The sequence below is a fragment of the Chiroxiphia lanceolata genome, chromosome 6 (genome assembly GCF_009829145.1).
Source record: "Chiroxiphia lanceolata isolate bChiLan1 chromosome 6, bChiLan1.pri, whole genome shotgun sequence".
Lineage (NCBI taxonomy): Eukaryota > Metazoa > Chordata > Aves > Passeriformes > Pipridae > Chiroxiphia > Chiroxiphia lanceolata.
Genome location: NC_045642.1, coordinates 11,699,191 through 11,713,254, shown reverse-complemented (window position 1 = coordinate 11,713,254; position 14,064 = coordinate 11,699,191). Strand labels below are relative to the sequence as shown.

At 38.3% G+C, this 14,064-nt stretch overlaps 1 protein-coding gene across 5 annotated transcripts in view; it reads right to left on the bottom strand.

The window, feature by feature from the left end:
* Nucleotides 1-14,064, bottom strand: part of DENND5A (DENN domain containing 5A) — a 68,547-nt gene that overhangs the window by 15,042 nt on the left and 39,441 nt on the right. For 3 of the 5 annotated variants that reach the window (XM_032690298.1, XM_032690294.1, XM_032690295.1), the window contains 10 exons: nucleotides 13,646-13,861; nucleotides 12,482-12,716; nucleotides 11,886-12,036; nucleotides 11,172-11,265; nucleotides 8,015-8,146; nucleotides 6,236-6,388; nucleotides 5,304-5,408; nucleotides 2,994-3,078; nucleotides 1,559-1,643; nucleotides 441-569 (listed from right to left, as the gene is read on the bottom strand). In XM_032690298.1, coding sequence (XP_032546189.1) covers nucleotides 441-569; nucleotides 1,559-1,643; nucleotides 2,994-3,078; nucleotides 5,304-5,408; nucleotides 6,236-6,388; nucleotides 8,015-8,146; nucleotides 11,172-11,265; nucleotides 11,886-12,036; nucleotides 12,482-12,716; nucleotides 13,646-13,861 — 1,385 coding nt within the window. The remainder of the gene's footprint in view (nucleotides 1-440; nucleotides 570-1,558; nucleotides 1,644-2,993; nucleotides 3,079-5,303; nucleotides 5,409-6,235; nucleotides 6,389-8,014; nucleotides 8,147-11,171; nucleotides 11,266-11,885; nucleotides 12,037-12,481; nucleotides 12,717-13,645; nucleotides 13,862-14,064) is intronic. The other 2 variants (XM_032690296.1, XM_032690297.1) reach the window with 1 other exon arrangement.

Here is a 14,064-nt window from a genome sequence, read left to right as displayed (position 1 = left end):
ATGTCATGTATTTGTCTCATTTTCTTCTCACAGTACTCTTTGAATAGTGTTTTGGGACTCAATGGTTGGGTCTTTTCATAATTTTTTTTATGACTTCATATACAAGGAATTAAAAGACATATTTGGAAATGTTTGGGAGAAATAATAAAACCAAAAATTGGGTCATAATAGCAGATATTTTACTATTCTGAAAGCAATTCACCTTATGTTCTTAAGCAGGCTATAAACACAAATATTTATGTGAAAAACCCCAGCATTGAATCCTAACTCCCAAACAGCTCATCCACTGATAAGGAGACACACTTGGAAGGCTGGTTTGTTCTATGCCTTCTGCACACTGCTAAGCAGATGGGAGAATAGGCACACCTGGGTTTTTGAAGTCAAACAACTAAACAGATTTAAAATTTTTTAAAAGCTTTGCCCAAGATAAACCATCTTACTTTGTGAGTTCATGATCTGAAAGCAGCTGTTTCAGATGCCTAGAGAGCAACTTCTTTTCCATAGAGAGACGAACCCAGGCTCTGGCCTTGCCAACATCTGTTTTGATCTCACTGATGTTCTGGATATGCCTGGGAAAAAAAAAAAAAAGACACTGCCTGGTATTGTCAAAATGTGACAGTTCTTTTGAACGAAACTAGGCTGAAGAAGTTTTGCAAAGAACATAAAATATCAGGTAAATTACTGGAAAAAGAAACATAATCACCTTAATATTCAGTACAATCGAAAATCCTTGCATATCTAGCTCAAAAAGAAAAAGAGCCTGAAACAGAAATATCTGCAATGCAGTGCCCTATTTACAAAATTCTAAACCAGGCCCATTGTCTCACATGATTTAAGAATCATTCTGGACCTTATCACTGCAATATTTATGGCTGAGTGCTTTGGAAAATTAAATACTGTCTTTGCATGCTCAGTAGTAGCTTTTCTTGCATACAAGATACAAATGGTATATTTTAATAGGGCAAGCAAATCCTCAATTCACTCCTCCTCCCCACTGGAAAAAATAAATGTTGGTAAGGAAGAAGGAGGAAAGAAAAATCCCTTCAAGGTTAATTTAGAAGTTCTGCATATTGGTTTTTTGATGTACTGAAAAGAAGGCATTGGGCAGCAGTTATAGTTTTATTCACACTACAGTACTCAATGTTAGAACCCATTCTTTAGACCAAACAAGTTCTCTAAACTACTTTCTTCACTGAGAAGCAAGGATGGGCTCAGAACTACCAACTTGGCAATGACTGGGAAAACACATACACTGCACCTGTATCTCTGTGGAAATAAACCAATACAGAACACTTTAAAAATATGAAAACTGTGTCATGGTATTTCCATAAGCTGGTAGCTGTGACTGTATAAAATCTCCTCAATGTGAAACACGTTTCCATAAAGGTCAATGAAAAAGCTGTACAATCTACTTTAAAATAGTTCAGCAGGTTCCTTCCCCACATCTCCCTCCTGGCTGCACAAAATACAGGCTTTTCTGTGTGGTGCATAGCACACACAGAAACAAGTATGCAAATCTCATGGGGCTCCTGTGTGGGTTTTATTAGTTTAAACTCACCTCATATCCTGGATGAGAGAGATTCTAAGAGGTGACATGGCTGGACTGGTATCAGACTTTCGCCTTTCTGAATCAAGAAGTATTCCTAGATTCAGAAGAACAGAGTTTGTTAGTAGAAATCCATTTCAAATCAGTATAAAAAAGGTGAATTAACACCAATTTGCACTCTTGTATTATTGGTGACTCTGTGAAGACACTGTGGCACATTTCCACTCCAAATGACATAAAAATCTAATGTGCTACACAGATGGTTATGCAGATCAGCACACACTGAGCATCAACACATTAATGAGCTTAGATTCAGCTGAAATTGGTATGACATCAAATATAATAATCAAGTGTTGTTTTCTAAAGGCTACCCTACTTTCTTCCTGTGTAGTATAACCGGCACTGCTGACACCAGAAAGCAGTGTTTAACATGTTTTACTCAGTACACCACACACCACGTGCTTACTGATCTATTAATTTGCACACTCCTGTAATACCACTACTTTTCAAATAGCACATTTTGGGGTTTTCAGGCAATGTTATTACTCCTACCTTTCAAATTGCACTCCAGAATCAAGATGTATATTAAATACAGCCCCTGCCCTCAATCTCAAGCTAGAAAGCATAAAACTTATCGTAACTTCACTCTCATATGCAAAACCACTATGAATCCAGTGACATTTAGGAGACCTTAATACTTTCCAAATCTTTGGGTTTGACTGCTTACACGATCTTGTGCGTGTTAATAATGATCAGTTCTTTGCCTACAGCAACTTCAAATAAAAAATAAAAGGCATCCACTGCCTCCCCCAAACCCATTGTTCTCTCCAAATTTATATTCTATGCCCCCACCCGACAAAAGAAGTAATGTTTAAAAATGACATTAACAACCCTAGAAACAGATTATACTGCAACACTTGATGTAACAAAAACTAAAGTATGTTTCTTCAGGTTGTTTGTTTCTTTAAATGTCTTTTGCTTATAAACAAGCCTACTGTTCAGTTATTTTTCAAGCAAGGATGTAAAACTTAGGGATGAACAGCACAGTTTTATGTGCTTATACTCGTTTTCCACCCCCATCCATGACATCATTTGCTTTGCCAGTCATGCAGTGACTGTGTGTCACATGGAGGGTGGTACATTGGAACAATCCATTTTAAAGCCTATCTGTGAAGCATCAGCTATTTCTGGTCTCTGACTACCATGGTAGTCAAGTACCAGACCCAAAACAAGTGGGCTCAGTACAAATCAGTTTATTTTCACAAAATATTTTGAACCAATAGACCAGGCCCATATGAATCCTGTAGTGGACAGAATATCAATTACTTGATTCAGTTATATTGACTGAAGGGTATTTCCAAGGAAACAAACTCTGCATGGTGCAAATCTGCAGGCAGCTCTTACTCACAGCTTTTTATCATCTTCTTCCAGCAGATGCCAATCTTACCTGAGGTACTGAAGCTGCCTGATGTGGTTCTTCTCTGCCTGTTTTCTAGGTAATGTAACAGATGAGACCACAGAGCCGACTTTCCCTGAAATTAAAAAAAATATTAGTTAAAGAAATCACTATCACCTGAATTAAAAAAAAAAAGTTTAAGTCATCATTGAAAGTATCAGCCATGACAAAAACTCGCTTTAAATATGTTTCTTCCTACAAACTCATTGGCAAAAATAAAGTATGAGACACAAGTTGGAGGTGCTTGGGAGCTGTAAAGAGGTTGAAAAAGGACAGCAAGAGTCAAACTACTGGGATCTAATGATTCTAGTGACAGGAAAAAGCCAATTGAACTTTTCCTCATAGTTCATTAACATGACAAGAAAACATTCAAAGGCTTGTAAAAAACCACATGCAAGTAGAGTTTTAAATCTGAGGCTGTAACCTGCACTATATTATCTTTCCCTCCCTGCCTCTCCAGCACTGAAATGACAAGAGGCATGGAGCCAGCCTGAGCAAAACATCTTATACCCAGGTCAAGTCATGTACACCTGCTCGCTTCAGGGTAATTCAGAGATACAGATACATGCTGTCAATTTTTAGAACCTCAAAAGATCCCCTTTCATCAGGCAAAGGACCTGGATAATCACAAACATAGTAAGACATCCCAAAACACAAGCAGGCCGATGAAAGCTTATCAGCAAAAATACCCCAGTTCTACAATAAAAGTTAGCATTTGGTATGAAAATAAAAGATAAATCCATCAAATTATGTTGCTTGCTCATTATCTTGTTTTCTTAAACCTCTGGTGGTTTAAAGCAGAGTGTGAGAAAATCTTTCTCTCAGAAACTAAAAAGATTCTTGTCATCATCCTAAAATATTCTGCATGATAAACCAAAAGCTTGCAAAGCTGTAGAAAGGCAGCAGTAAGTGAACAGGGGCTTTGCAGCACATTAATTGGAATAACTTACAGAGGAAATTAATTACTATTACTTATCATCTTCCTAAATTATTTTATTAACCTGAAATCCCGGTAAAGATTTAGCAATTCTGCGTTTCAGAACAGCAATCATATTACAAGGTCATATTTTTATTTACAATTTTGTGCAGAAAGAAACCATGTGAAGTAACAGTTGTCAATTCTGCACTATCAATTTCTTCTAAAATCATCTAAGTGCCTTCCCAGAGGTGCAGTAATGATGGTTCCTCTTCATTTTTTTAGACCATATTTAAAAATCTCTAACCACTTCCATCCTATAGCTCCCTACAGATGATATAGAGAACTAATTATTGGCCACAAGGGATTATTCCAGAATTTGTATGCCTCCATAAGAAATAAATCCTAGAGTGTCTGTAACATCTGTATTGAGAGAAATCTATTAAAAATATGCATTCAGTGGTAAAGATACAAAAAATCCAGAGAAGCTCATTGTGTCTTGTGTGTACCTGACAGATCCAACGTGGAAAGCCAAAACTGAAGGTCATATAAACACATAAAAAGAGAGCATGAGAAATATCAACCAGTGAAGAGTTGCATCCAAAACGGCGCTTCTCTCAATAAACACACACATGCACACACACGCACAGAGTCCAGTGTTCAGCAACCAGCTGCCATGGCAAGGAGAACTGCAACAGATTACACAAAGCAGCAACAAAGGATCCTGCAGCAAATCGATGTCAACAACCATGATGAATGTAAGAACTCATGCAGTGTATGTCTGCCCGCTTCCTTCACCATCGAGGAACTCTCCTTTAACTTCACCAAATAGCAATGATGATGCAAGCTGTATCTACAAGGGAAAGGAAGACAGCCTAAGGAAAGCAGTGGGGCAGAGAATGGGCAAGGGAATAACCAAGGCCTTCTGAAAGTCCAGACTACTTTAGCCATTAGATCCTACATCTGACTCTCCTGCATCGCTCAGGACAACGGAAGGCGTGGATTCCCTTTGCGCGTGGCAGAATCAGTAGGCAGCTAATGTAGGACTATCAGGGTTCATCAGCAGGGAAGAGGTAAAAGCAGGGATTGGTGGAAGGAAAGCCATCCTCATTACTATGGTCAGTTGAGAAAGAAGAGTCTTCCTTGGCTTATTATTGAAAAATAAAATAAAATCGATGTATGAAACAGCAGGCTTTTGCATATTTCATAAAGGCCAGAGCACACAGAGAACTGGTGGTGCTTTTATTTTACTTTTTTTTAACTCTGAATCACACTATGAGATACACTGCACTTCCTCCATCAGGCCTCTATTTTATTCCACCACTCTATTTATTCCACCATTCAGCACTGTTTGCCAACATCTGCAATCAATCCAAAGCATTAACCTTATGAAGGGTTGGCCGTCTGGTGGTCTGAAAAGCCCAAATCTGAGTTGAAGCAGAGTATACTGATGCTCTGTCTTCTAAGACGAAAGCAGTACAGCTTCTATCCTAAGTGATATACAAGAGGGAAGGGAGAGAATCACATCATAAATCTTCACATAGAGAACTGTTATATAGCTTGAAGGAGAGCAGACTTAAACACTGGTGCTTGGGTTGCTGGGAACAGAGATACTGGATTACAGTTGTCTGGATTACATACATTTATTCTGCATATTCTTTTTTTAAAAAAAGTTATAATCCTCTCTGCCCTTGCTATTCCTTTGTACAAAGGAGAAGAAAAGTTGATAAAGGCCTTCCAAACTTCATCTAGACCCAAACCTGACTTCAAACAGAAGAGCACAGCAAACAATTATTAATTTTATACAAAAACCCAACACCTCTAGCTAGTGATCTTGTAAACATCATTTGAGTATTCCTACGTTATTCAGGAAGAACCAAAATAGCCAGATTTTTACTCTGAAGAACTAAATTATCCTTCATGAAAACAATTTCCCCACACCATATCCCACTGACAGCACCTTTAGCATATGCTGCCTTGCAACCTATGCAACTTCATTAACAAAAATATTACAAACACAGAAATAATTAAAAAACCCACCAAAACCCACCAAACCAAAGAATACCCCCAGGTTAAACAGAGAGTCTTCCAAGAAGTCATCTGTGGAACACATCTATGTGTACACTTGCACATACCCCAGAACAAAATGTGGAGACAAACGGGGGCAGGAACTGACATAAAAAAGACTGGGAGGAACACGAGTATTTTAACCCATCTAATACACACAAAAGGTATCCTCTGAAAGCAGAGAGAGGAAGAGCATAACATGACTTTAGGAAAGTGTGCTCTGCAAAGTACAAGAACATTTATTCCTCACCTGTTTGACTTGCAGACCATGGCTCCATATTCTTTCTAAGAGGTCACACAGACTGGCTATCAGGGTATTCTCTTCCACACCTGTGATATTCACTTCACCATGACCCAGCTCCACAGCTTCTCGACCCATTTTCTCAACCAACATCCTCTTGGTCTCAAAAAGGACAAAGCAAAAGAGAGTTAATTCTTTCCACAGGAACCTCCAAGATGACTTACACTTTTTAAATAACCAACAAGGAAGCACATGATAAAGATTTAGCAGAATAACTGGGTGTATATATATTGCTGGCACTAGTGCACTGCTCCACTTCTTTTAAGCCCAGTTTTCAAGCCAGGACAGCACTAGTGTTAATCACTTTACAACCTCTTCTGTTTTTCTAAAAAGGGGCTTGCAAATGGTCACATCAGCCTTCACAGAGTAACTCCAACAAAGGGAACAGCAGGTCACACATTGACAAGCTGGGAGTCCAGCAGCAAGGCCATGAAACACAGGCCTTGGGTGGTTTGGAAGCCTGGTGAGTGCTGGATGCACTCACCAGGAGCAGGATGCTGTGTCCCTCTCCTCCCAGGGGAGGTGAATGTGCACAAGTGCCTCCAAGCAGCAGGGGGTATGTCATTCCTGTTCAGCCAGAAGGGGATTTGCATTAAACCAAACCCACTCTGGAGTGCACTGCTTGAGCTTCCCGATGAGCCACATTCTCCCAAATTGTGCACAATTTCATGCTGGTCAACAAAGCTCTCACCAACTCAAACTACAGTCTTCCAGTCACAACAGATTCATCATACAGCAAATTGGAGGGAAAAATGACAAGGGGAATCAGTTCTGCTCATCCCTTACACATTTTTTCATCTTTCTTCCTATCCTAGATTAGCTCAAAAATTAGTAATATTCCCTTAGGTACCTATGCACAGTCTTGGTTGAGATTAAGAACTCCACATTAGTCCTCAGCTGCTTCTCCCCCTCACCTTCCCTGGCAATTTCTCTCTCTGTTAACAGCAGGATCACTACATTCACTAGAGTTACATTCCCATGGTGAAAAAGCCAAGTCTATCTTCCAGAATTTTCACCATCATATGACTCTATTAAGTGATGGTGATTATTTGGACTATTATTTGGACTATTTGGATAATTATTATTAGTTTCATACATACAGAAAACTAAAGTGGAATCAGAAATAGATGCACATATTAAACAGTTTTATGGAAACTAGTATGCAACTGCTATAGTACCTCCACTGACCTAGAGCGAGAATGTGTCTACTTCATAATTACTCCCTTTACTGTATTAGTATACACATGAACATTACCTTAATATTAATATATTGTCAAATATAAACCAGTGAAGTATGTCTACAAACTAATGCCAAGCTTGTTAAGTGCTTAAAAACTTACACTGCAGAAGTTTATTAACTCACTTCCTTTAATTATGAGAAAAGCTGCTGTATTTTCACCATAAGCTCCTCTTTCAGACTATTCACTTGTTGAAATATTATTGTCTCATTAGTTATAACTGAAATGTGTTATAATAGACATGGGCAGTGGGATGGCAAAGACCCATCAGAATATTCAATCTCTTTTCATCATAAATCTGCTTGACAAAGTTTCCACTCCTTGCAGAATTTCTAAATACTTCATCTCCTCATGAACTTCTCACCACCATGCAAAAATCTTTATAGGGATAAAGCAGAAACAGGTGGAGGAAAAGGGGGAGTCAAGCATATTGGATACAAATACAGGATGGATATGAGGTGCAAGAGAACAGACTTATTCTCTGTGTTACCTTATTTCGGCATTCCTTCAACAAGCCTTCTACAAACTTCCAGTTGGTTTGTGCAATTACCGATGGAGAGAGGTTAGACAGTTTGGGCTGCCGAATAGTGCTGCCCAAATTCCTGGCTTCTTGTATATACTTCTGTTTTGGGGTGGAAAATTGACAAATACAGACAGAAGTGTAAGTGAGACCACTTGGCCAAGAGAAAAGGATAAACTTATCCTTATAACCCACCCCTGTGCAATGAGGAGGAAAACATCACATCCTCTTTCAGAAAAGGCACCTTTTTATATCCAGTATTGGATTGGGCTGAGATACTTAAGGTGAAACAGTTTTCACCAGAGGTCAAATCCCCATTTACATTGTCTATCAACTATAAGAACACACACTTGCTGAATTACAAAAACACAATATGAACTGTCAAGGATATTTAGATGCATAGAGATTCAATTACTCCCTCCACCACTGACAACTGTCTCGTCATTTTTTTCACATAAAATGAAATTTTGTTAAAATTACCAAGGTCGAGACTATTCAAATGGCAAATTGGTCTACTCGGGGACCACAAGAAAAGTTTGTTCTTTCAGGAAGCAGCTGCAAAATGCAGATGTTACTAAAATCTATCAGCTGGGAGCCATCTGCATTTTAGAGCAAAATCGTTTCTTGAACCCACTCTGCTTGAAAGAGCTTTTCTGCTCCTGTTACTGTCATCAAGGAGTTGCCATTGTTTTCACCTCAGAGACAAGAATAATATGACAAATGTTTTGAAAGCCAGGTGATCACAGGTTGACTGGGGCACAGCTAACTGTGAATCAGTGATAAGGACAAAGTCTTGTACAGGCACTCAGGATTAGTACATATTAGTATATATTTCAGATGAATAGGTAACCTCTGCAGCTTACACTGAAATAATGACTGACTGAAATGTCAGTGAATAGATTTGTCAAACATGACAATCTTTGCAAAGAGGAAAATGCCACCTTCTCCACCGACCTTGCACTAAAAAGCTATGACACATACTTTTAATCATGCATCTTTATCCAGAACTATGATTACAGCCATATTGTGCATAGGACATACCAGATAATGCTCTGACACAGATTTTATAGAGGGTATGAAGGGCCAATCATGCTGGTCCCAGTCTAAACATAACTGCAACGGAAGCTCTGACATGGAAAAGTCCAGGTGCTGGTAGGATAAGTTGGTAGCAAAAAGCCAAGCAGACCATGTAAAGTGAAAGTGGTAAGCACAAATGAAGTAATAAAAGCAAGCATGCAAAACATAAAAGGAAAAGAGTGAAGACATAATACAATGCAGAACTCCCAAGAATTCAACATAAAAATAAATTCACAAGCAATGAATCTGAAAGGAAAAAATAAGAGATGGTGTTATATCAGCGGATTGGTGTAAACTCTGCCCTCCACTGGGCACAAATATTTGCAAGTAAAAAGCCACTAAATCTCAATTGCACAGATTTTTGATGCCCCAAAGCTTCCATTTGTCTAAAACTCACAACACTGCACTTTGGAAGCACTGACTCCTGCTCAGCCTGACCCCCAGTGTTCCTCTCAGAAGGGTTCCCTCCTCAGTCTCTCAAACTTACTGGGGAAGTCTGAGGTTCACCAAAGAGAAGGGGTCAATGTTCTATCAGCATTATGTCATCAAAAAGACACAACACAAACCCCTAAAACACCAGCATAATTACCACTGGCAGTTGGTACCCTCACCTGAGCAGAAATTTTAAAATTCTTTTTCCTCAGAAATTGTTTGCCTTGTGTGACAGAATAACTCCTATAGGACAATGAACTTCTGAGGAATCAGTTAAAAAACAAAACAAACAACCCCCCCCCGCCTCTGAGACTAGAGGTAGATTTTTGACTTTGTAATTACCTAAGTGACATCTCAGAAGTTTACATGCTTTAACAACTGTGTTGTTTAGCAGAGTAATGAGGTTACAAACCAACTATTCTTCGTTTCTGCTACTTCTAAGTAAAAAGCACTTTAGAGTTAACTGAGCATATGGAACATGTCAAAGCCAGAAACTACTCAACTGTGTTTTTTATTACACAGACATTTCTCTGTAACATGGTTATGGATGACAGAGATGACACTATAATTAAACAAAATTTTAACAAACCAATAGGAAAGTTCTGGAAATGAGTACACTGGAAAGGCAATTCATTGGACAAAGATACTTGATTTTGACAACACCATCCTAACAGATACAAGACTACTACTACTTTAAAATTCCAAAGAAAGCTTTTCTAAATATATTTAACAAAGCAAGAGAATATTGTCTTCAATGAACAACATATATTTAAACAAAAGCAAAGCTCTGGAGTTACTGAATTCTGGTATTCTGAACCAGACTATTCTTGGAATTACCCATAAATCAACACTCGGTGTAACAGTTTGCAGGCTGTACCATATGAATCAGAAACTGTACTGTAATTAGTTACATCACCCAGATCTTTCAAAATCCCTTCACCACAAAGAGTACTGTGTCACTTATAGGAGCAGTGCTGAGAGATGTTATCAGTTCAGAAGGTGGGGGTAAATCAGCATCACACTGTGCTGTGTAAAAATAGGCAGACAAATGCGACAGTATGGGTGGGGTTCACATTCCCACCTTAGCATGAGGTTGTCTGTCAGTTTGCCACCTTAAGATTTTTTTTATGGCCTACAGAAGACAAACAAGCAACTCCAAAAGGCAATACTTCTGATCTTAGGATGAAATTAATCACTCTCTAGAGGTGGTTATCTTTCTTTCCTTCGTCAAATACACCAAAGAAGCACAGGTTATTTAGAGATGGGAAATAGATGGCTAAAAACTGTTAATTCCCCTCTTCCTCTCACCCTTTTTTTTTCTTTTTAAAAACCTAAAACACCTTTAAAGCATGTAATTATATTTTCAGGGAACTCTCCTACACGTGGAATGAAATAATTTTGTCCTGAGAGGGGGTAAAAATGACACAACTTTTATAATAAAAAAACCTAAGTATTTTGGTCTGCTAAGGACCAGGAACTCTATTTGTATTAAATACACCTAAGGCAGAGCAGACATGGACTGTAAGTAACTGTCTAGACATTTCATTAAGGTTACAGAGCATTGTTCAGGCAATTAGGCAAGAAAAAAATCATATCTCTATAGCTGAACAATTTTCACCTCTCTCTGATCATTGTCAAGACGCAGGTGCTCCGTGTGTTGCTTCTGTCTGTCCTTCCGCCTCCACTGTGCAGGAGCATTCCTCTTTGTCCACCTACAGATGGGGAATATTGTTAAGCAAATGTCAGGAGTCAGGTGAAGGGCAGAGGCAGTAAGAAGTTTCTAGTTAATCCTACACTGAACATGTTGACATCAATTACATCAGCCAAAGTGCAGCTGCAAATACACAAAAAGAATCTCTGTAGAGGAATCGGATATTTGGGCAATCAAAATATTTCAGAATATGAGATAACATTTACTTGGCTTTGTGTTTTTCCATTCTCTTATGATATCCAGTGACAATTTAAGCCTTTTTCCTCCACTTTTAAAGCTTTTATAAAAAAATATCCTAAAACATATACTAGCTCCTACCTGAGATATAATAAGGGGATCTGGTTTTATATTGACAGTAATTCTGAGTAACACAAAGTACACCAACCATCATCTCAAACATAATAGGGCTTTCTTAAGTAAATTTGCTGCAGGAAGTCCAGATTCAAAAAAGGGAAAAAAACCAAAGAGACACAGCAAAACCCCCACCACCCACATCATCTGATATGCCCCCACTTGATAAAAAACAAACCCCATAACTGACTTTGCTTTCTAGTATCTCTGCTTTAGTGCCATTCTATAGATCTTGCCAAGATTCAGTACCTGTTGCCCCAGCTTACTCACTTGTTGCTTGCTGGTCCAGTGGATAAAACATCAGACTGAAGCTTGGGAAAAAATCCAAGCTCGTATTTCCCTTGTCCAATTTTCATGTCCAGCAAGTGTGGGTGGACTGCTGTATGATCTATTTTTGCTAGCCTTAATTCAATAGATTTCTCTGAAATGGCAAGAAAGTTAATTTTTTAAAGGTGTTTTAATCAGACATGTATCTGTAATCACACATCCTCAATTAAAAGTGGGTCTCAAATTTAATGGGATAGGTGGAAATTTCTTACTGATTACAACAGGTACACTAGTACAAGAGTGTCTTAGACATCAAAGAACTGTCATCAAAGGAAGAAAAATGTTTATCTTCTTAAGCTCATTTTTCACACACAAAGCATGCAGGAAAACAGCCGAGTTCAATTAAACTTTACATTAATTTCATCTCGCATCTCAGCTTCCAATATAACATTTAAGCTTTACACCTCAGCTATTCTGGTCTATTTTTTGGGGGGGGGGGTTCAAAGCATGAATCATTACTTAACTTTAACCCCAATATCTACAACAAATACCCGTGGTTAGTTGCACTAAGTGTCAAGAAAGTGCCTCATTACTCTTACCAGCCTCATCAATGGTTGTGCACTTTTGATACATAGATGTGCGCAGAGTCGGAGTCCTGACATTCAGGAGCCTAATTTTATCCACCCTAGAATCAAATACTCTCAAAACAGGGTCTTTATCATCTTCATCATGGCACATAATCTTATTGTCAATAAAGGACGCAAACATTTGGGTCTCCAGGAATCTCGAGAGGAAAGGCAAGTAAGGTTCAGGCTGGTCCGACAAGAAAGATGCCTAAGAGATAAGAAGAGGTAAGAGTGTTTTTGGGAGTCTGCAGAGAGAGATATCCCCCAAAAGCATCAATTTTCCTCAACAAGGGCATATTAAGAGTGCTTTGGTGCCACTTAAGGCGTAGTTTTATCACACACACCAGTTCTATCCCCAAAACAGGCAGTCCGTATGAAATCTTCAGTCTCAGGACAATCATGTCCTATACAGCACAATAACTGATAACTGTGACTTTAGCTTTTCCTTAATTTTATAAAAATTTCAACAGAATCCCAGCAAACCTCACCAACAATACCACAGGTGTGCATATTATGTACTTCTGACTGAGCTGAAAGCTTATGAAGCTGATCAGAATAATTTCATATGATTTGATGGGAATCAGCTTAATGTTCCAGCAGACAGTGCTGCAACATAGTCTTCACCCACATGAACTATCCTGCTGACAAAAACCTGATCTCCAGTAAAGAAAACAGTATAAAAATCTGAAGAACTGAGCCTTATGTTTCCCTAGAAAAGAGCTAGCAATACATTTGGTACACATGTACACAGGTACATAAGCATTATTTGGGGTCATGACTTAATTAATTACCATATTCAACAATTTCTCTGGTTAAAACTCAAACAGTTTCCAGTAGTAATATTTAACCTTAATGTAAAGGTCAGCCCTAATTGAGGCTTTCTAAGCTATTTTTCTAGAGCAAGCTGTATTTTTCTCCAGTATCCTTAAAAGAGTACCTTTAGCTCTCTTAAGTCTGCATATGTATATATTTTTCCACATAACATGTAAGATATCACTTCTCTTGGAACACTGAAATTTATGGAAGAAATTACAATTTTGACAGTACTGTTTTCCATTTGATGGTCCAGTGCACAAAGCCTTACGTCTGAATACTGTTTTACTTCTTACATTGACATATCTTCTTATTACAACTTACTTTATCAAAGTTTTGCATCTGTTCTCTGTTTGTAAACCAAGATTCCTTGTCCTGGCTGGGTTGAATGACGAATACTTCATAATCCGCAAACATTTGTGTGAAGCGGTTGGCAAAAACTTCACGAATTTGAATGTTCAGCTGGTAAATCTTGAATTCTTCTTCATCACACTGAATTTTCAGATCCTTTTTGCTACTGGTCTCCTCTCGCACCTCCAGCTGAGAAAGTAAGGGATCACACAAGTAATTTGTGTTGCTGCTTTGTCAGGTATTCTGGGTATACAAGATTTTAATCTGCCATTCAGCTGCTACTCCTCAAGTCAACATTTCAATTAAAAAAATTACTGTTTTGACTATTGTAAGAAAACAGCAACATCAAAACATTTTATTACTACATACTATTACATTTTATATACTTTAGA